This window comes from Ixodes scapularis, unplaced genomic scaffold (genome assembly GCF_016920785.2).
Source record: "Ixodes scapularis isolate PalLabHiFi unplaced genomic scaffold, ASM1692078v2 PGA_scaffold2__306_contigs__length_199485367, whole genome shotgun sequence".
Lineage (NCBI taxonomy): Eukaryota > Metazoa > Arthropoda > Arachnida > Ixodida > Ixodidae > Ixodes > Ixodes scapularis.
The window spans coordinates 169,364,454-169,391,413 of NW_024609857.1; the positions used below are offsets into that span (position 1 = coordinate 169,364,454).

Genomic DNA, 26,960 nt, shown 5'->3' on the forward strand with positions numbered 1-26,960 from the left:
AGTTCATGAAACGCGAACCGTTTTAATTCCAAAATGTCTCGAACCGTTTTTTCGAAAATTGCACGCTGCGCTGTTCTTCGTCATAGCTCAGTTGGAACGCCTCTAAGCAGGGTACACTGTGAAGAGCGGTTACACTGGAACCCTCCTTCTAGGAAGTGTTTCGTCCCGAAGCCTTTGAATCCACACATCAGGGTGCAATTCCCTCTACGCGCGCTCTGCCGCAACGCAGACTTGACGCGGGCCCGGTATCCACCACTCGCAGGCCAGGGTGGCGCTCCGGGGCACCAAGGACATCTGCTCCGGCACCAGGGAGGGCGAGAGGTCGGCCATTCACAGGATCGACGTTCCGAGCGGCCACGGCAGGACCGTTATCTTCCCGGTGATTCCGCTCGCCACTGGGGAGCGCTACATCGAAGTGATCGCCGTGAGCAGCGCGGGCAGTGACTCGGCCAGGGTCAAGCTGAAGATTGAGGTGAGGGCCACCGGTGGCCGAGGGCGTTCGCGCGCCGCTTCTCGGCCGGAGCGATAGCCCGTGCTGCAAGAGGCGGAGATACGACGCTCAGTCTGCTCCCCTGCCCATTTCGATGGGGTCAGTGTTGTATCGGCATCATGTCCTGTGTCAACTGTGGGATGCACGTTTAAAACCACACTCTAGCAGTCACATTGTACTGGCCAATTTGTTTTTTTTCTATCTGCATCATGTATCAGTGTCGTCAAACCCTGACAGACTAACCTCACGCTTCTAAAAATGTATTGTGTAATTTGTCATTGCTTTCATTGATGTGAACCGTCACTTAGTATGTTAGTAATAGGTGTCCGAGCGGGGCAATATTAAAAAAAAGATATAAGAAAATCCAATGAATAACATACGAATTTACTCCGTCTCACGTTTCTCTTAGGGATTGAAGGAATAAAAATCAGACAGACGGATACGTGTGTGAAAAGAAACAGGTGTTTAAATAGTCAAATTAACAACATTAAAGTGAGCGATAAAACAACTACACAAAGATGTTGGAAGGATTCAACCTAAACCTTTTGGTTGACATCCACCTGGTTAGGATAGATAGATAGATATTTATTGAAGCATGGAGAGGTAAGCCGGAGTTCGTGCTTTCTCTGGCTGGCGGAACGAGAATGAAAGAAGAAGTATAACAAAAAATTGATACGGAGCCCGACGTTGTATGGCCAGTTCGGCTCCTTGATCACGGGTGACTGCTTTTGTCCTTGTCGCCGTCTTGCAAATTGCCCGGTGTTGTTCGCTTCTTTAAAGCGGCCGTTGTATCTGCACGTACTTTATGGCTCGTAGCGCCTCACATGACACATCGCAAACCGGACACGTAGGCGCTTGGAGATGTCCCAGGTGACCGGTTGACGTTATTTTCGGTGTTCTGAATGTACCACACTCTAAAGAAAAGGGTGTTATGGGGTACACCCATAGGGGGTGTAAGTGCTTGTCACATATACTACACTCTTTGGGGGAATACTTCTACACGCCAAATATGAGAGTATGTGTACACCCGTTCGTGTGGTGCACATGTACACCTTTTTCTACAGAAATCTCACTCAAAGGGAACACAGGTGCACCCCATTCATTGGTGTACGGCTACACCACTTTCTGCACCCAATAAAATAAAAGGGAACACAGATGCACCCCATTCGAAGGCGCATGGTCACACCACTTTATGCACCCGCTTCATAACTAACTTCATAAACCCATTTAAGGCATCAAGGAAACCATTAAAGAATGCATGCGCCAAGTGATTGCAAAAAGGCAGGTAAACGGGCAAACGGGATTGTTTCGAAATCTTATATAAGTTTATTAGACAGCCTATTTCGTAAACAAGTACAAACTTGCACGCAATCCGTGACATGTGAAGAGGTACGAAGAAGCTGTTACACAACTGAGAAGATTACTAAGCAAACAAAAACCGGGGTGAGTCTTATGTAGCGTCTATTCTCCCAGCAGCCGGCAGAATTATTTCCACGAAATTCCACCGGTAGTCGCCATTCATTCATCGAACGACGTTTCATGGACAGCTGAGATTAGCTTTCCTATATTAGCTTCTTTCTTTTTTTTGCTTGTAATGAGCCGCCCCAGAATGTATCCGCGAAGTGACGTGTACGGGTGGGACAGGTGGGTTAACTTTTCGTAATGAGCCGCCGCAGACTGTCGCCACTAAGCGGCTTGAAAGGGTGGGCTGGGTCGGTGAGCGCTCGCCTCAGAGATAAACGCGCGACAAAATGTCCCTACAGCGTGCATTTCGCGTAACGAGTGACGATGAAACGTGTCTACAAAACGTGTACCAACGAAAACGTGTTTTCACAAAACGCCGGGAGAATAAGAAAGTCAGTATTCTACCTGCCGTTGTCACATGGTTGCAGACAGCTAATGGCAGGTGACTGCCGATAGAATTTCGGGGAAATTATTCTTCCGGCTGCTAGAAAATAGACACTGCCTAATACTACAAGTCATCCGGAACGGAACGGTCAATTGTTGCAAAGGAGTAGGTTGCGGTGCACTTACGATGAAAATACTGGACTTGAAATATGTAATCCGAGATATATGTCGACACGGGCACTGCAGAACCACACAAACACAAAAACGAAAAGAAAGGGGTCCGTGAAGATTCAACACGATGTGGCAGAAGCAGTAATTTGCCGAATCGAACACTAAACGCATCACAGGAATTCCTCGGGCTTTTTTGAAGAAATCACTTGTCACCGATATACGCCTAGGACTTTTCAAACACTGGAAATCTTGGTACACTCGAATACGTTGTCGCGGACGAAATCTATACGGCAGCCTCGCTGGTCGCAGCACAGTATACAAGAAACTAGGCCGGGAAGCAGACATTCCGAGGTCGGAAAAAGCTGCTACGTCATCCGTGAAACCTTCACCGCATGATCACGCTCCTGTCGTTACCCGCGCCCAGACAGCAGAGTCGAGGGTTAAAAAAGCCTCCGGTGCATTGGTCCGGTGACTGCGCACCTTCTTCCACGCTTTCAGCTTAGGGAGAGAGAGAAAGAGTGCACTAAAAAAATAGCAGCTCCTTCAAGGCCAGAAGGGGGGCGCCCTCGCAAAGGCTTATCTTCAGGGCGGGCGGGGGGGGGGGGGGGGGGGGGGGGGCGTCCGAACAATGAACACAACGAGAGGATTTGTCAGTTATATCCTCTTGAAAGTTTGACCCACAGTTAATAATGCAGTGGATGCTATCCATGGCCTTGGCCTTCAGGAGGTGCCGTGCTCTGCCTTAAATTTAGTTTGGAGAGTGTAGTCACGTGATCCTACCCGGACACATAATTGGCCTAAAACAAGCATACCATTTACTCTATACTGCCAATACCGAGTGAACAGGATAGCCCCATACTTCCTAAGAAACTGCCCAACCCAAAAAGTGACCCCCAAGGGGGAATCGAAGCACAAGTTGATCGATGCGCGTGGCTAGCGTGGCGGTGCACTAATACACATAGAGGTTTTTAAAGGAGTGAAGGATATTCATTGTCGGTGTACAAGTACACCGGCTGGGTGGCGGAGGGTGCATCTTTCAGGAAAAGGGTGCATGTGCGCCTGATGCACCCTACTACACCCTTTTTTTTTAAAGTGTGCAGGACTCTAATAAAACGCGTCTTTGCCAGTTTCTTTCCGTGCCATGAAGAGAGCAGTGGTTCAATCCAACCGTGTGACCTTCTTTTTGGACGTGTTCTGCCAGCGCACTACCCTGCACGTTATTCTTTTTTTCGTCATACTGATGCCGGCGTAGACGTTCCGGGGAAGTTTTTAGTTTCCCCAACGTAGGAGGAGGCGCAGTCATCACAGGTGATCCTGTAGACAGGTCCCTGAGCCTTTTCTTTAGGGGGACGATCCTTCGCTTCCAAAGGATCGTCCCCCTTTTCCACGATAGAAGTTTTAAATCCACGTCTTTCTGCCACTGTCTGATTACTGCAGCGGCCTCAGCGAAATTAACAATGCTCGCTACACCGCAAAACGTCGCGTGAATAATGTGACATCCAGCGATTCATTCCGTGTGGACGCCGCAGAATGGGCGCTAAAATTTGATTCACATGATGAGATTCTGCTCGCTATTTTCAGTCGCGACGTCGCTCAAGCTGCAAATGCGTGGGCCGTTGCTGAGATGGTCAACGTCGGTACTGATAATCACAACCAAAATCGGCCCAAGTGAATCCGGCATAGCAAGTCGGTGATGGCCACTGGTAACAATGATCAGCCTCTCCTAGTACCTACCGTTTACACCGAGCCTACCTACCCCAACCCACCTTCAATCTCAAAAAAATTTTTGAGTCCTGCAATTACCTCTTATCGCAATTAACGGGTCAACGCTTGGTCTACAGGCAGCTGTCGTTTGAACGAGTAGACGATAACAAGCGGAAACATTTGAAGGAGCACACGACAGTTCAAACGATCAGGCAGCTGTTTGAGCTTGAAGATGCACTAAACGTAGTCCGGATGTGATCCGTACAACTTGGCGGTTTTCCCGCGTTCATGTTGGAACAAAACAAATAAATCGGACGACCATAAGCATCCATGATTTCCATCCAATGTGCTTTCCGCACAAGCAATCATGGTCCGACTGAGTCGGGTTTTTATTTTTCGCAGCACCTATCAACGTTCTCGTAGGAGCCGAGCAGGCAGAAAACGCATGAAGACCTTCAAACCTTTCCCGACTCTTTTGATACAGCCCTAATCGCGGCGTTTTTACGAGAAGGCAGGTTTTTGTCTGGTTTCTTCCAAAATACCACAGGACAATAGTCTCGTATTGCGACTTCCGCCCGCAGCCCAAACCGGAAGTGCGCCTGACGCGGCACCACCGCGCGGTGACGTAACAGAGCTGAGTTCGTGTATAAAGTCTCAAACTCAATGTCGCCACCACCAACAGAAAATGGCGACGCCTATAGACCAGAATCCGGTCTGTTCCATGGGCGCCGCCCTGCTTGTTTATGCTGACCCTATGACAGAGAAGGGGGGCCGAGCTTTTTGCCAGACTCCCTTTTTTAAAACCTTCGCACTATCGTAGTGCAAGAACGTCAGAAAAGCATAGTCACGTAACTAGAGCAACACCGATGCCAAAAGTGCTGTAAAAAGAGAAGATATTGTTTTATGCGCAGCCCCTCTCTTCACAAGAGCTTGCATTTGAGTTTATTATTTCCCTTTTTTGTCACTGGTGACCAGGATTTCGGACACTGGTCAGTGCTCCTTCAAGCGCCACAACCACAATCCTAGAATGTAAGAATGGCGTGTCGAACTTACAGGTCGACACGTAAAGCTAGATTCATTCTCCTTCAAACTTGAACAAAAGGATAATTCTCTCCTTTTATTCTATTCGTCTGTTCTTGTACGTGGTTCATCACTTTTCTTATTTTTGGTTCCAGCACAATGGTGCCCCCCGAAACGAATCTTTCAACGTACCCCTGAATCCCACCGACGTTAAGAAGCGACAACAGCGCAGCATCTTCCACGAACACTACACGGGTGAGTTTGAATGGTACCCTGCACGTTAGTTAAAAGTGATGATTGTGATTTATTACTTGCCGAAAAGTAACTGTGTACGTTACTAGTTACCGAGCTTTCAAATTTGAACACGCGCCCTTATCTTAAAAGTAGTGCGGTAAGTGCCCTGTGTCTATGGCAACCGTTCAACGTAATATTGTGCTCTTTTCGGGCCTAAATAAAATAAAAAAATGGTAAAAGGTAATAGTTGGAAATATTTTGTAGCATATCTGTAATCTGCGGTTCGAAACATTTCTTTTTTTGGTGGTAGCGGAGTCTGGACGAAATTGTTTGGAATAAAATACTCTGTCAAAATAATCCCGTTAATATGACCTAGGGCACAGTGATTTCAGGTGACAAGGGAACGCTTAAGCAATTAGGATGTTCAGAATTAATATTAATGTGCTGCTAAATTCATGCACTTTTGGTAGGGATATTTATAATGACTTGCTTGGCTTCTAGTCCTGTATTGGTACATATTCTCTTTTTATGTTTCCGTTATGTTAAGTGTTTGGTGAGATCGCCCAAGATGTGAATACTTGATCTGGATAGGCTAACTCTTTTTGCCGAATCGCCAAAAAAGCCCCTTTTTGGAAAGATTCTTATTAGCTCGAATACCGAAAGCCTAAATTCGGGTGCACTAGTTGTAGGATGCAAGTTCCTTTTTTAAACAAAAAAAGCTGGAAAAATGTTTCAACGCTTTCTGCTATTTGTTGACGGACGCAGGTTGTAACATTTCATCTTGACCGCATCGCAGCGGTATTTGCGGATAAGATTTGTCAACCCATGGCTCATAGCACACTCAAATTTGGGAGCCACCAAAATAAAAATAGACATTTTAAGAATGGATGAAGAATCGAGGATACAGAGGACAAACACATGCACGAAGCCTTGTGTTTGTTATGTTTCTTCTGTACTTAAAATGTATATTAAATTAGTTCGCCTGCATTTTAAATTTTGCCAAAACGTGGCAGACGCTTTTTCTCTTAATTGAAAAAATCCTTTCGCATGAGTTGAGCGATTCTAAACAGACGAATGTGCACTGCGCGGCACTGTTAGCGCGACCAAGCGAACTTTGGAATTGGCAGACTTTTTCTTAGCATCTAAGGGCTGTCATCAGAACTACTAGAGAGGTGAAAAGTGCCGACTCAGGACACCAGCATCATGGGCAAAAGTTTGGTGCCTGACATACATACATACAAACGTTTATTGCATAATAAACGAGTACATAAATTTCACAGAGCCACAAAAGCACGTGTGTTTAAGTGGGCGGGACACTGTTGCAATGGATGGGATGTTACTACTCGTACACAAAGCAACGTACCCGCATGCTTCCGGCCTAAAAAAAGGAAAGAAATAAATTTGAAGCTACGTCTTACAAAACCCAACAAGTTACAAGCACGGTAAATTTAAAACTGAAAATCACAACATGCAAACGCTTATACGGAACGACGCAGCAACTTACATCCAACATAAAAAAAACAAAAAAAACTAACGTTATGTGGTTACAAGTGTGGTTATGCATCAACGTTATTAGACCACTATCTCAGCTCTCTTTTAGCAATCCAAAGTGACTGGCAGTGCTAAAGTCGATTTGGCAATATGTTATCATATTGTGGAGCATAACTGCCGTACCCTTTTACAGAAGTTTGTGAAAACCTTTGAAAAAACTAAGCGTTCTATTTCTCTCGGGACACTTTTCCTTTTTAGTGGCTGCTTAAACGCGTATTTATAGTAATTGTTTACTAATATGATATAAATATGCAATATGTCAACTAGCAACATCCGTAGCGACCGCATCTTTAGGTCAGTTTCGAGTTCTGCAAATTTAGTTCTATACGCAATGTTTCTCGCTAGGTTTCGCAGAATAATATCTAACTTTTTTTTCTTTATATTACGAAGAGGAACCATAAACCATTATGCCGTATCATAGTAGAAACGATTCCAGTGCCTGATAAGTCCTATATCTAGTACGCGCATCGGTCAGAAAACGAAGGCTGTATATATAAGCAGACACCGTTCATGGCGTTTCGCAGGTAGTCGATATGCGCTCTCCATGACAGATGTTCATCAAAAAGCACATGATACCTTGTGGATGACACGTATTCTAGTGGTGCGCACCTGAAGATTTTACAAGTGTATAAGGGAAGAACCAAGGGGCCGAAAGTTTTATAATTTTGTGTGTTTATGAAAGCATATTCGTTTTGTCGACGTTTACGAAAATTTGGTTGCGAGTGAAACATGCCTTTAGGTGGAATATGCCATTTTGAAAACATGATGTAGCTTCGAATACGTCATTTTCAGATAAACCCAAAGTGGTATCGTTGGCGTACTGAAAACTCCGCGGGGAAAGTGAAGCTTCCCAATTACATTAACGTACGTGTTGAAAAGGAGAGGTCCTAAAATAGATCCCTGGAGAAACTGTAATTAAGTTTCACTAACTTACTCTTAGCTTAAGAAATATTTACTAGCTGTAGACGTCCTTAAAGAGGACACTGACAGGGTATTTAATCTCGCAAAGATTTTTCTTTGTACATAACATATGAAAGCCCAACTACCCGGAACACAATTGGCGGTTCGAAATTCGTTTTCTTTCAGCCCGAAAACCGCCGATCGAGACGAGGGCCGTTTGAGTCGCGCTCACTCTCTTCTCCATGATCACGTGCCGTTTTTTATGGTTTAGACACAACCCTCAAAGATAATCAAGGTCACGGGTCATTGAAGGTGCACACATAGTACTGCGAATGTATAGAAAATATAATATCCATTTTTTGTGGCCCCGAAAATGCTGCAAACACGTTAAAAAAAAAACTTGCAGAGCCACGTGGCATTTGATAACGTTTCGGTGTCAGGTTCGAGCAGTTGCGTTTTTTGGCTTTATTAAAAATATATGTGACGTTGTATCAAAATGTTGATTGGTTAGCCTTCTGACACCATAATGAATCGCCTGGCCAAAGATAAAAAAAAACTATTTGAGGGGTGTCAGTGTACATTTAAAGGTAGTCAGCCAGGAAATCATTGAACGGGCCTCCAAAACCCAAGTGTTTTTACTTATGCATAGCAACCAGTGGTCAGTTCTGTCAGATGCCTTTTTGAGATCTAGAAAAAGATTTGGCACAAAATTGTTACGATCAATATTTTCGTGAATATGATCGAAAAGGTCTTCGCGTAATGATTGTGTGACTGCGTTTTGGCAAAAGCCGTACTGGGAACTACGCAGTGAATAATACTTCTCACTGAAAGACGTCATTGTTTAGAAGACAAACTGTCCAGGATACCATAAACAAAATAGAAATGGGCGGTCGACTTTCTGTTTGTGGGGACTGTCCCCTAGTGTACTTACAAACAACAAAACGGAAAACAGAATATTTCAATAGAGCATAATCTTGTTTCTACTTGGAAGACTTATCGCGAGGACACCATCTCAGTGTAGAGTTTGGTCAGGATGTACACTGAAAGACGTGACCGTACTCTCTCACGTTGCCGCTAGCGGGACGGAGCTGGCAGCCCACGCGGCTGCCGTGAGGCGGAACGAGGATCAAACACCGCTTGACCAGGCTCTCTCTTTTTTGTTGATTTGTATACTTCTGGAAAGTTCCGACCAATTTTAGGTCGTCGTCCTGTGTTCTGATTTGGAAAACATGACGAAGTTCAACAAGAGTTGGAAAGTGGACCACTTCGAGCTCTTTCTAAGACACGTAAATATATAAAAGAATTAAAGGAACATTCCTGAAGGTCCCACGTTTATAAAAGGAACGCCACTTTTGCGTCGCACAATGTACGATGCCCCTCTTGCTTGGTTGCATGCACAGATTCGCATTTTTAAATAGTTCTTTTGAGTTTTGCATTCGTCTACTATTTTTTATGTGAGGCAATATCTTGTACAAGTGCTTTTCTTTGTTGCCCATGTAGCGGTTCTAAAGTGTGAGAGCTGCAAACCCAAGATGGGGAGAGTCCATGGTTGTGCAACGTGTGGTGTACACGTACCCCTAAAAGTAACTAAATACTCGATACTTTTTACTCGGTCAAAATGTCACGAAAATAAAGCGTCCATTCATTTCGATGAAAATTAGCCAAATCGTCCTATTGTTAGCGAATAAAGTAGCCAGATACAAGCAACGCGTCACGCACAATTCTGGTATAACTCCTCTACTGGCAAACGAATAATCCTTCACGGCGCTGTTGTTTACAGAGAGCTACGCCACCAACGGCCGGCAGCTTGTTCAGATCCGGCGGCCCAGTCCGGACATCGCAATTCCGGGTTCCGAGCACTGCGAGATCGGCATTATCGGTACGAAACGATTTTTGATCCACGCTGGGCCAGTCAACCCTAGAAGTGTGGCAGCATTGCTCCTTCTTTTTCGTTCAAAATGAATGTTTATAGACGTCCTAGACAAAGAAGAGTAAGCTTATCAGAATGTGATAACAAAAAGGTCGCATGAACTTGGAATCACAAATAACGCCTCTACAAAAGATGGAGCGAGTATACGCGTGCCGTGAACATAGTTTTACGTTTGATGTTTAAGGCGCGTTCACACTCTTGCAACCGAGTACGACCGAGAAAGACTTCTTGAGACCGGATGCGCTGAGCGGAGCTGGTCCTAAGAGATCGCAAGAGGCTTAAAAACCGGTTTGGTCTCTCTCGGTCGTACTCAGTTGCAAGAGTGTGAACGGGCCTTTAGACCACGAAGAAAAAAATTCTTAGTTTTGTTTGGATAAACGGCTGCTCGTTTTGTATTCTTGCGCAATTGGTTTAGTTACATATGCAGGAATAATTTTATCATAGGTTAGGTTCAAGGTTCTGGTAGTTACCCGTTGTACAATAAAGTTAAAGACATCCAGGCAGAAAAAAAAAACCAGAAGCTCCATGCATATTCGTATTTCGTCTTACTTATTTCAATAACCATTCAAGTGTATGCTTTCCAGTGAAGCACGTAAGGCACAGATTTTCAAAAAAATCATTAGAAACATCTATGCCTCGGTTAGCTGTATTGAAACACTGTGGCGAAATTCTACCAATGCCTACATAAAAGGCATACGTTTGCAAATCAACGTTCTAACTATTCAGACACTCAAAACATTGATACGAGATTGTGTATTAAGTAATTGAAACACAACATCGTTCCTTAAGTTCGGGAAACTAAAAGTATCCATAGAATTCATAGAAAAGTATCCATAAAAGTACCGCGGCGTGCGTCGATTTGTACATTCCTGGTCTGCCTTGATGAGGCATGCGATGCCTGATGAGTCCGCTTGAATTGAAATAAACGCCGCGGTTCTGTTTTTATTTTCGTGCGTTCCAGGCGACAAACTCGGTCCGGCGCTAGAGACAATGGTCAAAAATCCCGGAAGCATCATGAGTATGCCCACCGGATGCGGAGAGCAAACCATGATCAGTCTGGCCCCAACCCTGTACGCTTACCAGTACCTGAGAGCCGTGGGAAGTATCGGCGGTCCGTACGAAGACCACGCTCTCGGCTTCATTCGTGAAGGTGAGGACGATATTTTACGCTCACTAAAGAGTTCATGGCAAAGTGAGAGCTCTGAGGATTTTGTTCGCTTCTGATGGAGAAGGGCACTTGACATCAGGTCGCAAATGATATTATGTTCATAATATATTAAACAATGTTGGTGGTGTTTGATCATCACCGGGCTGTGTAGTATGGTTATTCAGATGTGAGGAACCTTCAGGGACTATTTACCTCCCACTCATTTGCGCTGAGCTTTAGGCAGTCAGTCACTTTGCTATATATAAACGTTTGGCGTAATGTATCCGCTATACACTCCTTAGTTCAACAGCGCATCACGGAAAGAACATCCACTGCACTATTCAGCGACTAATTGTTGCACTCGCATTGACAAAATTTGTCACATATTGTTTATTAAACTGATCGAAGCGTACAAAGGACGATATCTAAAAGGTACTGCGCACTTTCTGGGGAGACATGGTCAATGAAAATATTTACATCACCTTATATTTCCGAAGGAACGTTTTTCGTTCGAGAAATTTTCAAACCAGTTTTTAATATTAATAGTGTAATTACACATGCTCAGTGTCACTAGCTAAGCTCCTCATAAAACGTGCGACACGCTCGTCTTGAATAAGATCCTTTTAGAAATATTCAGAGAGATGGAAATTTGAGCAAGTTCGTCCATACATCACATGCGACTGGCGGATTAATGTGCCCTCTTTTAGTCGCGATACAAATGTCCTGTTTTTTTTTTCGTCCTCGCTGTACAGGCTACAAGAGGATCCTGACTTACAGAAAACCTGACGGGTCTTTCGCCGTTTGGACCGATCATCCTTCCAGTCTCTGGTATGCACCTCTGTCGCTCCCCTCCTTTTCTTTTTAACGCGCCAGCGTTAAGGAGTCCGCGTCACAGAAAAGCCGGCGTCGGTGGCGTTGTGACGGGAAAAATTGATTGGTCCATAGGGTCATAACGTCACAGACACGTGACCTCGCGCGGGAAAATAAAACGAACCGAAACGCTAGCGTGAAACGTGGCGTAACGCAGGGAATGAAAGTGATTGAAAAACATGACATGTAATTCCAATTAAAAGTCGCCACATGTCTCGATATGATTTTACTTGATAAAGTTATTCATTTGCCTTAAAGAAAATTTGTAGAACTTTAGGCGGGATTCGAACCAGACATGTCCGCCGCAATTCTTTTTGAGACTGCCAGAAAGAGCATGAGAAGCGAAGGAGAAGGCGATGTGAACCGGATTCAATAACGCTATCGTGTTCCACTCTTAAAGGCGAAGCTTAAGTGTCCTCCAAGTTGTTCTACTTTGCGTGCGTGTGTGGGTCCGTGCGACATGATTGATAACCGGAAGTTTCACAATGGAAGAAATAACCAAGATCCTGTACGTGATTGATTGAAAGTAAAGTAATTGTATTGCTTATATTTTTAGACAGCCGGCAGCTAATCAGGCTCAGTGGGCGTCTGGTGTCTCAGCTACAGACGGGAATGATTGTTTGATTGAAAACGTGTATTTTGAAAGACAAGGAAAATTCTCGTCTGTGAGTGGTGTGCCCTGCGATGAAGGAATGAGTTTGTGTAGTTGTAATATGGGGTTTTGTGCACGGACCCCCGAGGCGTGCTTTATTTCCCACAGTCAAGGCACCTCCAGTGGGGCTAAGCTCGGGTCGGGCCGAAACACGAGGGCACCCTATCAGGCCGGGCCCGGGTCAGTAAGACTTATGGGCCTGGTCAGGCCTTAAAAGCTGGACACGTGGAGTGCTCTAGGATATATTGTCACGAATGACAAGGGAAAACAAAGAATAACTGGGGAAACTGAAACGTTTAATGGGGGCGAACTTGTGCCGAAAAATAAAAAAAGGAAAAAGAAGATAACAGCAGAGCGTCGCGGGCGTCGAAGTCGGCGTAAGAGCAGAGTTGAATGCTGGGTCGAGTACTGCCCCTGCTTGGCACGCGGAGCCCTTTTGTACACGCCTGGGCTTCTGGAACAATCAGCGAAGAAGTTTCGGCGTGTAGAATATTCTAACCTCGAATTACTGCCTACCTGGCCAGCTGCGCGCGCGGCATTACTCCCCCCTATAAAAAGTGCATCGCCCTGATGTACCACAAAACAAAACAAAGCAAATAAAAAGAACGGCAGACTAAAGGGTCATTAAGAACACATAAGGTCCATAGTCCTATCGAGCTTAGTACGGCTCCAGGCACACGACGTGGACGACTTCAGGTCTTGGTGGGCGGCGTGATGATGTTCTTGTTCCGTCGGGCATCACCTCGCAGTTCAGCTCCCCGAGGTGACGAAGTACCTTGTATGGTCCAAGGTACCGTTTAAGCAGTTTCTCACTGAGGCTGCGGCAACGGATGGGCGTCCACACCCACACCCTGTCTCCGGGCTGGAAGTAGATGTCCCTGCCACAAAGGTTTTAGCTGACCGCGTCGACGCGTTGCTGGTCTTGAATCAGGAGTCGGGCGAGCTGGCGGACTTCTTAGGCCCGTTGAGCAACCACCTGGGCGTCGTCGCTCTCATTGTCAGATGGCTCACGGGGCAGCATGGCTTCCAGCATGGTTGTTACCTTCGACAACCGTGTACCAACTGGAAAGGTGTGTATCCAGTGCTCTCTTGAACCGCCCTTTTGTAGGCAAACGGGACGTAGGGAAACACCTCGTCCCACGTCTTGTCAACTACGTCGATGTACATAGAGATCATGTCGGCTATTGTCTTGTTGAGTCGCTCCGCCAGCCCGTTGGTCTGCGGGTGGTACGCAGTGGTACGACAATGGCTGATGTGACTGAGCCAGAAGATTTCTTGGGTCAGCTGTGCCATGAACGATGATCCGCGATCTGTAATCAGCACTTCGGGAACGCCGTGCTGGAGGACGATGGACTCGATGAAAAACTTGGCGACTTCAACAGCAGTCCCTGAAGGAAGGGCTTTCGTTTCTGCATACCGCGTGAGATAATCTGTGGCGACGATTATCCAACGGTTTCCCAGGGTCGACAGCGGAAAAGAACCAACCAGATACATTCCGATCTGCTGGAACGGTGCAGTTGGTGGAGCAATTGGCTGCAGGAGAGCTGCCGGCTTCGTCGGCGGTTTCTTGCGTCGCTGGCACTCGTGGCAAGATCGGGTGTAGAGGTGGGTGGTTTTGGGGAGCTTGGGCCAGTAATAGTTTTCACGAATACGGGCCAGCGTCCGACTATAACCAAGGTGTCCGGACGTCGGGTCGTCGTGGCAGGCTTGAAAGATCTCCTCCCGAAGGTCGGTCGGGATAACCAGCAGCCAGGGCAAGTTGGTGTCACTGAAGTTCTCTTTGTAGAGTTCACCTTGTCGAATGGCGAAGGTCGGCAGGACTCGTGAGAAAACACGGGGCACGGTACTCCCGCTCCTTTCCAGGTGCTCAGTTAATGCGCGCAGCGCAGGATCGTCTCGTTGACGTCGTACCAGGTCGTCGGTGGTCACTGCTCCTATGAAGCAGTCGTTGTTATTGTCGCCGCTGCTGCCGGAAGGTGTCTCGACAGGGGCCCTGGACAGGCAGTCGGCGTCGCTGTGCTTGCGGCCCGACTTTTAGACTACAGTCATGTTGAACTCTTGAGGTATAAGACTAAACCGAGCAAGGCGTCCTGAAGGGTCCTTGAGGTTCACAAGCCAGCTGAGCGAGTGATGGTCTGTGACTACGCAAATCGGGCTTCCGTACAAGTACGGACGAAACTTTGTGATTGCCCAGACGACCGCAAGGCATTCACTCTCAGTCGTGAAGTAATTTTTCTCCACCTTGAACAGTGTCCGACTTGCGTAGGCGATGACTCGCTCGGTGCCTTCTTGCACTTGAACTAGAACCGCTCCAAGTCCTGCATTACTAGCGTCCGTGTGAATCTCGGTTTTCGCATCTTGATCAAAGTGTCCAAGGACAGGAGGAGTCTAGTGTCTTCGCTTCAGCTCGTTAAATGCCTGCTGCTGCTCTTCGGCCCTTTCGGGCTTCTCGGCGTCCGTCGTGAGGTTTGTGAGTGGTGCGGAAATCCTTGCGAAATCCCGAACGAAGAGATGATAATAGGCACAAAGTCCAAGGAATCTTCGCAAGGCCTTATTTTCTGTTGGCGCTTTAAAATGCCGTGACGGCGCGAGTCTTCTCGGGGTCTGGGCGGACGCCTTCGCTACTAACCACGTGGCCTAGGAACTTCAGTTCTTCACAGACGAACCGGCACTTTGAAGGCTTGAGGGTGAGCCCGGTGGTCTGTATGGGTTAGAGAACCGCACGGAGTCGTTGCAAGTGCTCGTCGAAGTCAGCTGAAGATACTATGACGTCGACAAGGTAGACGAGACAATAATACTTTTCACGAATACGGGCCAGCGCCCGACTTTAACCAAGGTGTCCGGACGTCGGGTCGTCGGGGCAGGCTTGAAAAATCTCCTCTCGAAGGTCGGTCGGGATTACCAGCAGCCCCGGTGAGTTGGTGTCGCCGAAGTTTTCTTTGCAGAGTACACCTTGTCGAATGGCGAAGGTCGGCACAACTCGTGAGAAAACAAGGGGCACGGTACTCCCGCGCTCTTCCAGGTGCTTAATTAATGCGCGCAGCTCAGGATCGTCTCGTTGACGTCGTGCCAGGTCGTCATTGGCCACTGCTCCTAGGAAGCACTCATCGTCATTGTCGTCGCTGCTGCCGGAAGGTGTCTCGACAGGGGCCCTGGACAGGCAGTCGGCGTCGCTGGGCTTGCGGCCTGGCTTGTAGACTACCGTCCTATAGAAAGCCGCGCGCGCAGCTGGCAAGGAGCTCGATGGAAGTGAGCGGCTCGTACTTGCAAGGCCCGTTCAATGTTGGTTGCCTCCGTTACAAACGTTTCGACGGTTATAGGTGTACATCGCACCAGGCCTCCGAAGATGCTCGCCTTGACACCTCGCATCAGGATTCTCAGCTTCATGGCTTCGGAGGCTTGAGAATCCTCGCGGTTGCTGAGTCGAAGAACATCTTGGACAAAGCTTACGACGCTCTCGTTGGGGCCTTGGATTCTCGCTTGAAGAAAATCTTTGGCGCGTTCTTTTCGCTGTTGGTTGGTGAACGTACCTCGGAGCTCAGCCTTCAGTTGCTCCCAGGAGGTGATCGACGCTTCGTAGTTTTCAAACCAATCTTGTGCTGTGGCCTCCAAAACGAAGTAAACGTTTTGAAGGCGCTGCTCCGGTTTCCATCCGTTATGGCGGGCCACTCGTTCGTAATGTTGCAGCCAATCTTCGACGTCCTCGTGGACCTCCCCGTGGAAAGGCGTCGGAGTCCGGGGTGCGACGGGAAGGTAGACGACGGCGGCGGCGGCCGGGGTCTGTGGCGGCTGGTTGTCCATCGTCGGCCTCGTTGGCTGCTTGGTCCTAGGTGGCAGAAGTCCGTACTCCGGGGGTAGACCTTGGGTGCGGCGACATTATCGGGTCTTAATCTTGTCTTCGTTAAGTCCTCGGGAGCTTGGGTTCGGACTTGTACTACCGGAACTCGGAGCGCTGCGCTGCACGACATGTGGTACCCCGCACCTCCACCAAAATGTCACGAATGACAAGGTGAAATAAATAATAACTGGGGAAACTGAAACGTTTGATGGGGGCGAACTTGTGTCCTAAAATAAAAGGGAAACAGAAGATAACAGCAGAGCGTCGCGGGCGTCGAATGCGGCGTAAAAGCAGAGTCGAACGCTGGGGCGAAAACTACCCTGGCTTGCCACGCGAAGCCCCTTTTGTACACGCGTGGGCTTCTGGAACAATTCGCGTAGAAGTTTCGGCGTGTAGAAAATTCTAACCTCGAATTACCAACATGGTTCTCCAATTTACCAGAACATCACATCAGAGTCAACAAAATGCGTACACCCTTAGAAAAAAGGGTATGGATAGTCCTCCCTTAGGGGGAGGAACGGTCTTGTAACCTATGTTCCTTTAGAAAGGGAGAAACTTTCGTCCCTGAAGCAAGAAAGCAACTAGTTCCTCCGTCGCCTGCATCTCATTACGGCGGCCCTGAATCGAGCAAATCGAGCTCAATAAGGCTTAACGAGGACGCTACGTCTCTTGTACGGGACGAGAGGAGCAGCAAATAAAAGCGTAACACGAGATTTTCGCGAACTGTGTTTATTTCCGAAGCCAGATTCCCCCCACAGGTACAAAAACTTGCGTTTCGAAAGCAGTTACTCAGTCTTTTCGTCGACAGCACTGCGACGTTAAACGGAGACAACCGATACCCAGTTCCTTCGCGCACTTTACGTCTTACCTTTAGTGTTCCTCGGGTCACAATTACTTCGTCGACCGCACATCACCGAGGAATGGAAAACTCAATCCGTGAAACCAAAAGCCGCTCTCAAAAGAACAAACTCGAAGCCGCTGTTTATCGCGTAGCGTGAAAGAAGGTTAAATCGTTTGCCACCAGATGGCAGGGTCAAGCAGAGTAATTGCAAGTAGCTAGGCTATGTGGCGCTAGGTACTGCCCAATTCATGTTCTACAAAAAAATAAAATAAAAAAAGTATTTCATCAGGCCACCATAGAGCTTCGGGAACCTCTACTATACACATATTAAGCATACTACAAGCATCAGGTGATCATACATTGAGCACATACACATATATGGCACATACAAACACCAATACAAACGGCACACTAACCCGAACACTACAGCCGAGCTCTGCGTTTCCGTCTCTTATACTGGTCGTTTTGAACGTACGGAATTTCTCGGTGACTGAATAAGCAATAAAGAAATACTCCCACCAAGTAGATTTTTTTTTCAGCAATGTCATACCTCTGAGAGTATTTAGAATGGCTCAGGGGATGAATCTCTTATTAAAAAACAAACGCTCGATCATGCCGTAATTATTTGAAAGCCAGTAAATCAAGCCGCTCCAATGGGGTTCGAAGCCATGAGTTTGTTTCCCCACATGGCACGTCGTTGCCTGTATTTCTATTATAATGTTTGTTTTTCTATTTGTCCTGTTTGCGCAAGGCTGCAATTGCCGTCTTGAATTAATCTCTGTAAAGCGGATATTCACTCAGCTAGAAGTGATGCTTCACGGGCGGAGAAATCGCTTTTCGATCAACTCGAATGCAGTCAAAGCCGCGACTTGCGGCAGGTGTTAAGTGTACGGAGCTACGCTGTGGCGAGCTCGAAAACTTCTAGCGCTCATCCCAGCGCGCCACTTGGAGGGCAGTTCCTCCAGGAACCGTAGTATATTTAAACAGCAAAATGAAAAGGAGCTTTTTTTTCGATTTTACCTAGTATTCTTTTTTAATGCTAAAATTCCATACTGTAAATATACATACTTTCCGTCACGATTTCGTACTGTTGAGTCCTTTCCCCAGAGCTCAATCGCTCTCGCGGACGAGACAACCGACAGTCACATTGGCCACTGTACGATAGGAGCTATGTTCAGACCAACGTTCCAACATGACTATCCGCACGTCGATCGATTGCACCTAATCTCTCAAGTGGTATTAAACTTGTTAATGTAAAGCGGAATGTCAACCTGCGACACCCCGCCCCTTCCGATCACGGCCCGACTAGCGGCATCACTGCCCGACAGTTTACGCCATCTCATCTTGTTGTTACACCACTGATACGCGAACACACGTTCACTTCGGCGGTAATTCTAGTCTTTTGTTCACAGCCCAGAACACTGCCATCACGATGTTGGTGCTATGTTGCTGACACGCACAAATACAGAACCACGTTGAACGTTAGTTGCACTCGGCATCGGAAAAAAAAAAAAAAACGGAACTCAGCACGGAAGGCACCCAGGCAGCCGGCAGGAAAACCTGCCTGCCTGGGACGCAGTTCCTGCGATTTCCATAACGTCGACACAGTTCCGGGTGGTTCCGCTACTGTAGCGACTGTAGTTCCGCGTGGGCCCCGCAATCCAGAGACGGCCGTCTTACCCAATGTACGTAGTACTCCTGGCACTGCTCCGGAACTTCGCTGTTTCTAGCGGCTCCGTTTGCTCGTTTGATAAAATTAGTGATAAAAACGTCAATGCAACCGAAATGTTCTGCACGTTTGGACTACAAGACGGAATTACAGGCGGCCTTCGCTGAGGCTTAATAAACTCAACGGCATTTATAAACAACGTGCGCGACCTGCTTGAAAACCGAAACCGAAAGAAGAAGAGTCGGGGGGGGGGGGGGGGGGGGGGTGAGCTTTCTCCCGTCTGCCTGGAGAAGGAGAAAAACCTTTAGTTCCTCCCTTTTTCTCGTGTCCGCTTGGGGGCGCGTCAGTAGAAGGGAGGAAGACGGGCCGTGGCTACTTTTTAGAGCGCAGCTCTTAGGCACCCGTTTCCGGCTTGAGCGGCGTCGCCGTCGGCGTCGGCGTGACCAAGGTCACCCCAAAGTCAACCCAAGATCACGTGACCCTCCCCGAGGTCACGTGACCCCTCCCAAGGTTACCTCAAGGTCACGTGACCCCCAATGTCACGTGACCCCCAAGGTCGCCCCAAGGTCACGTGACCCCCCCCTCTCCGAGGTCACGTGAAACGGCGGATCTTTAGAACGCCGTCTGACAGGGGTATAAGACTGCCCTGCATAATGTCCCCGGTGCGTCAAGCTGTTAAAAGGAGGTTTCGAATAGACGTTCTTTATGGCCTAGCATCATGAAGGCACCCCATGCGGCATTTTACCTTCTACAGCTAGCACTCAACTATTGACTCTTTTTATTTCGGACGATGGCGATAGCTTCACTTCGCAATGGCACGCAGGCTGACGGCGTTTGTCCTTCGGAACCTGTGCGAAGCCCGAAAGTCAACCATGATCGACGAGGCGGTGATAACCAGCGGATTGCGGTATATAATGACGCAACAGCAACAGAACGGAAGCTTCAAAGACGCCTATCATCTGCACCACAAAGAACTTCTGGTACGTCCTCCAGCATCCGTCGGCAGTGTCGAGCGAATATTTTCTTACGATAGATGGTATACTTTGATCACTGTTTGCGGAGTGTTAAACGATACGAGTGCTTCCGCTTCTGCTACGTTGTGCAGGGCGGCGTTGACGGACCGGTGCCTTTGTCGGCCTACGTCCTGCTCACGCTGCAAGAATGCATCAAGGATGGGGTCAGGGTAAGTAGAGGCATCCACCTTCCTGACCTGTTTGACTGTTCCCGGGGGTGGCTTAGAAACTGTCGATTCATCTTTCTGAAGCCGCCGGTTGGGAGCAAACTTTATTCACAAGAAAGTGACCTAAAATGGCACTACATTCCCTCGCTGTAATATCATAATTGAAAATACGCGAATAAATTACTCAAAAATGTTTATAAAATTCTTTAGCAATAAAATCGCCAAATTTTAATTACTATTTCAACTGCTTATTATGTGATTTGATCATGTTGGAGTTTAGTTCTACGAAGTCACTCAAAGAATAAGAAACACTAAGCGTCTACTTCGTCCTTTTAACAGCTCGTGGCACGTCGGAGGTGCCAAGATTGCGCCCTAGTGCCGGCCGTCTAGGCAACCTAAAAGAACTCTTGATGTCAAAGAACACGCAGAGGGACACATATTATGCTCCACGTAAAGCGTGATGTTCTCCGTTATTAGGACGGAGAAACAAATTCGCCCTTTCGCCGTACTAGCGTGACAAAGCCAGTGGTAAAACTAAATGTGAAGTGTTAGTGTGAATAAACTGTGTGCGCATGTGGAGACTGGATGGCGCGAAGCGGCCCGGTGTCGTGCAAGGCAAGCGTGCACGCGCTCCATTGATGCCTTGCTTTTGGGTGCCATCTTCTGTGGTTGCAGTTGAAATGCGTTTTCTCAGAGCCTATTGAAGTCGCAGCAGACGCAGCGGAGAGAGCATTCGGAAAACAGAACAATTAGAACGCGGCAGCGCCGAGAAGAGCCATGGCACCAGCCCGCGACAAAAGACAACCAAACACTCGGAACAACCTCAACCCGTTGCGGCAGAGGAGCCTTTTTTTTTTGTGTGTGTGTGCGTCAGTTTTCTTTTGTTTTCTTTTTGCGCGCATTCCATTGGGAAGCCGGAGCTCGCACGTTTCACGGAGCAGAGCGCCGCTGTCTGCCTTAACATGTGATTTACACCCGCCTGGAGTAAAGCGCGGTCCAAACCGACACGCATTTCTCTTGCGTGTGCCGGAACGAGTGGAAATAGTAGGCACAGTTTCCGAACAGGCAAATATCTGGAGTTACTTACGGTTTCCCAGTCCCTGCAAGCAGCTATCGGAAGCAGTCGGCTGCTTCGCACCCATCAGAACAAGTCACCGCTTTCAGGGCGAGAGAAGCAGCAATTGAAAACAGAACACGTGCCTTTCGCTAACTGTTCCTATAGTGCCAAAGCCAACTCCCCGCGCAGGTAAGGAAGCTTGAGTTTCGAACGCAGTCATATAGGTGTCAACACTGCGAGGTTAAACAGAGTCAATCGAAACCCGGCCACTTCGCGCATTTCACGACTTACTTTCGCTATTCCCAAAGCCACATTTATTTATTTATTTTTTTTTGTAGCACCGCACGCCACAGAGGAGTGATAAACCATTCACGAAAGCAAAATACGCTCGCAGAAGAGCTCATTAGAAGCAGCTTACTAGGAACATTGTTGCACGGTAACCCGAAAATGCGCGTCGCGAAGCGTGTGAGAAAGTTAAATACCTCGCCTCCAATTGGCAGGGTTGGCAGGATCAAGCATAACCTCCGAGATTCCGAAGCGCGCGCGCGAAGGCTTCTTCGGCCGTCCCATTCGACTCGCTTTCCAGCGGTACGGGTGTCATTGCACTAATTCTGTCGCTCGCCGCGAGGTGGCGACGTCCTCCTAGTCATCACACAGCAACGAGCCGTCGGCGTCGCAACCACCGCGGTTGGCTGGTGTCAGGGCGTCGTCGGCAGTGTTTTCGAATCGTGGGAAATTTCGCATATTGTTGGAAAAAGCATGACCAATGGAAAAAGGGAAACCAGAATTTAAACACATAGAAAATCGTGGGAAATATTTTTTAACAAAAAACTTAAACAAAATTTTGTAATTTTCTTATTTACATCGAACAAGAGAAAGGAAGTGGCACTAGCTACTCAGACATTTTTCTGTTTTAAAGAGCCAACCTAGTTCATCACGACTTACATCATCTGTGTGCTGCAAGCCTGCCGGTACAGTACTGCCGGGTCGTGCGCTTTCTTCACCGCTAGCTATACAGACACACGTCCTGTCAGTGCGATAGATCATAGACTGCACAGTGGGTGCGGTCCCTTTCACAACACGAAAACGAGCAGGCGATTTTTGTTTAGCGTAGTTAATGGCCCGCTTGCCTTCATTTAGTTCCCCTGGTTCGTTCAACCAATGTATAGTGCGGAAAAAAAGGGGAAGAGAGAGCGGTGTGCCGAATTTCAACTTCTATATTTTGTAATTTATGCGATGCAAACTTTTACAAAACAAAAACATACGGGAGGTGTTGCTGCACTTAAATATACTTGACGCCACGCGTACTTTAAAAACGACTTCTGTATCTTAAAAGGTGCTGTGGGGAAAAAAGGGAATTTTCGCCGCTCGACGAGAGAAAAACCGAAGTGGCAGTGTGGCAACACTGGCTTCGGGCTTCGTCTAGCGTTGAGCCGGGCTCCGCGGTCTGTTATCATTTTGGCAACTTCCTTGTCTGCCGAAATATCTCAGGTGGTTGGGGATGGGAATCTCGAGGGGAGAAACGAAAAGGTTTCTCTGCCGAAACAGCTTTCTAAAAAGCTCACTTTACGCGTGTTCTGCGTTTTTACGACAGCTCTTATGGGCCCTTCTCCCATTCAAAATGATGCAGGAAGTCTGTCGTGTCACGTGACTTCAGGATGTTTTGTGACGTCACAATCTTACGTGCCGCCACACTGTCATGTGATATAATGTCACATGACGTCATAATCTAACGTAGCTACGCGGATAGTTTTATGAGTACGAATGGGTGTGGTCACTCTCCGAGCAGACATTGGCGGTGCTCCCTGCACGTAAGATGCGAGATCCAGAAGCATACTTTAGGGTTCGAGAAGGTGCGTTAGCTATCCCTGTAATTGCAAAGAAAGCCTAGATTGCAGAGAGGGACGTCCATCTCAAACCATGGAAAGCGTTTGCAATTTCATGACCATCGACTCCCGCGACGATTGGTCGCAAGTGCGCATGCCCAGCGTTTTCACATGGTGAGGAGGAAAGGCAAAGATGCTTGCAGGCGACAAATGCGAATATTTGACAGCGCGCTCGCCACCTATGGCAGTGCTTGTAACTGTCAAAAAAGCTCTTGACATTGGTGTTTCACATATTAGAAGGCACGCACTGCTTAAAAAGTTAACACCACTGATTTTGCGGTATGTAGAGAAATGCCCCCTTCTAGGGTGCCCAGCAAGGATTGACCACGAAACAAAAACTTTTATAATTGCAGCAGTGAAGTTTGTGCGGCGATTTCTGGCCAACATAGGCATGACTATGACAGACAGGGTAGCGTATCGGAAGAAACTGCTCGAAGCCACTGCATCGCAAAGTACTTTGCCTCTAATCTAAACATTCAATGCTTGGAATCTGTAAATAAACCAGGTTGGAAGTTTGAATACAGACTAAGCCAGGTTGCAGCAAGGTTGGAATCTATAAATAAGCAAGAGTTATTTTGCTTTAGATCTCATTGGCTGTTAGCATATCAATTAAGTTACGTATGACAAGGTGCATAACAGGATGCGGTGGTCTGTGCTACATGTGCCGAAAACGAGACGTTTACAAGATAACGCCCTACCTTTTGAATCAGCACCAACAATTATCACGAAGTCTGTAAAAGAAATGGAGAAATCATTAAGAGCTGGTCCTATCTCACCGCCATAATTTTTTCCCTAAAGCCGGGGTCACGCTGCTTATACATCATGCAAAAGCCAGTCTGCGAACATATTCGAACGCGAGTCATTACGAGATCTGAGCCTCGAATGCCGCAAGGCAACGAGTTCAAGGAGGCACTTGGCGCGCGGCATTCGAACCACGGATATTGTGGTGACTCATATCTGCAGGCCGTCTTTTGTACGATGTAAGCAGTGTGACTCCGGCTTAAAGGTGCTTCTAGTAGAAGAAAACACCACATTATGATTAAAACGCAATTAATGCAAAAGTGCAAGCGAGCTAGACAAGCATTACAATAATAATCCCCGGAGAAGGGGAATAAGGGGGACAAAGGACAAACACAAAACTTCAAACACAGCGACGTTACTGGTGCGCTACCGAAAAAATCCGCCTGGTCCTATTATCAAACCAGGGACCTCTCCATTTCCAGTGGACCTTAAAATGCAAGCCGTTCACCATTGTTTGTGTTGGCAGCTGATAAACCCGTTTGCTCTACTGACGTCTAGCTTCTAATTAGCTCAGTTTGTGGAGCGCTCCACTTGAAATGCAGAGGTCCCTGGTTCGATACCAGGACCAGGCGCAGTTTTTCGGTCGCGCACCGTCACCTGGCTGTGTTTGGAGATTTGTGTTTGTGCTCTGTCCCCTTCATTCCCATTCTCCAGGGATTAATATTGTCCGCACAATATGACCCACATAAATTGTGTAATAAATTATTAAAAAAATATTACAGGACGGACAACACGGGCTGCACTGTATAGTATCGAATCTCGTGCTCAGGCTCAAAAAGCAACGTGAAACAACGTATGGAGATATAAAAACACTAGAGCATAAATGATTTTATTTGGGGAAATTGAGATTTCTTATGTAAGGATCTAAATTTGTTCCTGGATGTTTATACGCGCTACAGATTGCAGTCAAATTGATCGAAATGCGCAGTTGTAGCGCTAGTCGCCACATGTCCAGATGAATATCTCAAATTAAATGAGCATCACAACTTGTCCATCTACTTCCCCAGAACAGCTGTTCACCGTTCTACCACAAGGCAGAAAAATCTGTAAGTAGAAACTGCAATAATTCAACGTAACACGACTTTTTTTTTTTTAACTCTTCTCCCTTACGCCCTTCTGAAAGTACTGAAACGGCAAATTGGGTTCCTGGGTTGAGAGCGCCTCCCCGCGGAGAGACGCCGCCTCTTCCTCTTTTGCCGCTTACACCCCTCCGATAATCAGAAGCGTTCGCGCGCATCGGAGTAGCGGAAGCCATGGGCCAAGCAGAGTAATTGCAAGTTGCTAGGCTAGGTGGCGCTAGGTACCGTTCAACTCATAGACTACAAAAAAATATTCTGCCAAATCACTCCACAGTCGCGCTTTGGGCATCTTTATCATAGACACATGTACATACATTACGCATACCAGAAACAACAGCTGAACATATACGCATATACAACGAGCGCATACGGATACACAGCACATACAAAACATCAACATGAACGCGCACTAACCCGATTACTACTTGCGAACACTGCGATCCTTTTTATGCTCGTTGCTTTGAAGGTACTTATTTTATGAATGATCACTTAAGCAATACATAATGCTCCCAGTATGTTGATTTTTTCTCAATAATGTCATGCATCAGGTGTTTTTAACGGCCCAAGCAATGCATATCTTAGAAAACAGGAAACGTTCATGCCGTAATTATTTCGGTCTGCCGATAAGAAAACCGCTCGACTACGGTTCCTAGCACCTGTTCGTTTCCACGCAAAGCACGTCGTAAAATCATGCGAGAAACGGCAGTTTTTTTTTTTTTGTTTTTTTTATTGTAGTATTTTAAATTTAAGTTTATTTGACATCACCAAGTACAAAATACAAAATGATGTCTGGAGCACTTTTTGCTTATACGCTATTTGTTTGCGGCTGCATGCAATCGTCCTCTTAAATTTACCTCTGCAAAAGACGTATTCACTCAGGGTGGGACGGTGCTTCAAGTGCAGAAAAATCGCTTTTTGGTCAACATTAATGCTGTCAAAGCCGCAATTTGCTGCAGGTGTTGGGAAGGGCTAGTTACGCTGTGGTGAGTTCAAAAACAAGCGTCTTCGCCACAAGTCGAAAAGATCCAGATATAACGCAAAAGAAATTTTCCTAGGACCACGTCGGTCTTTCTGTTTTTTTCTCATTTTAAGCTAACATATACGAGACTGTACATATACGTGCTCTCCTTCACATTTCGAGCCTGTTCAGCACTTCCCCAAAAGCGCCATAGTTATCTAGCAAAGGAGAATAGTCCATTGCAGGCGAGAGTTATATTGGCGCATACGATCAGAGCTACGGTTCAGACCAGCGTTCCGACATGAACCGCATGTGGATCGATCGTATGTCATCGGTCAAGCGGTCTTCCTAAACTCTTTCATGTAAAGCAAGATGTAAACCTGCGACGTCGCCTCATCTTGCTGTGATGCCGCTGGTACGCGAAACACATGGTGACATCGGCGAGTCAAAGATTCCAGTCTTCGTTCCCAACGCACACTTCCATGGCGATGTTGGAGTCACGCGGAAACACAAAACCACGGCGATCGTTGGTTGGTTGACACTCGGTGCAGCGGAAACGGTCATCTTAGCGCAGTACAGGGTACTCACTGCTCCGGAACTTGGCTGTTTGTAACGCACTAGTTTCTTCGTTTTGAAAACAAAGTAGTGGTGAGAAGGCCAGTGGAATCGAGGTGCTCCGCGAGTTTGTACTAGGAACCTGAACTACGGCCAGCGTTTGCTGCTGCTAATTCAGCTCAAGAGTGTTTGGTATACACCGCGTGCGAGGTGGCCGCAAAACGAAACTGAAGATGAGGGAGGAGGGTAGAATTTTTTTTCTTTCTGCCATTAGAAGGAAAATACGTTTCGTTCCTGCCTTCTTTTCATGTACGCACCGTTTAAGACACTTTTGAGGAAAGGACGTACTAGTCCTCTTTTGACTGCTTCCGCGTGGCAACTGTCGAAGGGCAAGACCGGTTTGAGTGGGACTTTGCTGTAGCTCCGACACAATCCTTGGGTCTGAAAAACTTTTAAGTCAAGAGACTGAAGTTACCCAGTTGCGCATATTTCACTGGTGAAGACAAGCTGTGCAACTCGGTTTTTTTTTTATAAAAGAAGCCCAATTGAAGACATCGGGTCGTCAGGGGCGCAAAGGAG

At 47.1% G+C, this 26,960-nt stretch overlaps 1 protein-coding gene across 1 annotated transcript in view; it reads left to right on the forward strand.

Moving 5' to 3' along the window:
* Positions 1-26,960, forward strand: part of LOC8032842 (venom factor) — a 229,019-nt gene that overhangs the window by 151,325 nt on the left and 50,734 nt on the right. The window contains exons 20-26 of the mRNA XM_042292110.1: positions 263-472; positions 5,389-5,488; positions 9,699-9,797; positions 10,810-10,998; positions 11,748-11,823; positions 19,689-19,845; positions 19,971-20,048. Of these exons, the coding sequence (XP_042148044.1) occupies positions 263-472; positions 5,389-5,488; positions 9,699-9,797; positions 10,810-10,998; positions 11,748-11,823; positions 19,689-19,845; positions 19,971-20,048 (909 nt within the window). The remainder of the gene's footprint in view (positions 1-262; positions 473-5,388; positions 5,489-9,698; positions 9,798-10,809; positions 10,999-11,747; positions 11,824-19,688; positions 19,846-19,970; positions 20,049-26,960) is intronic.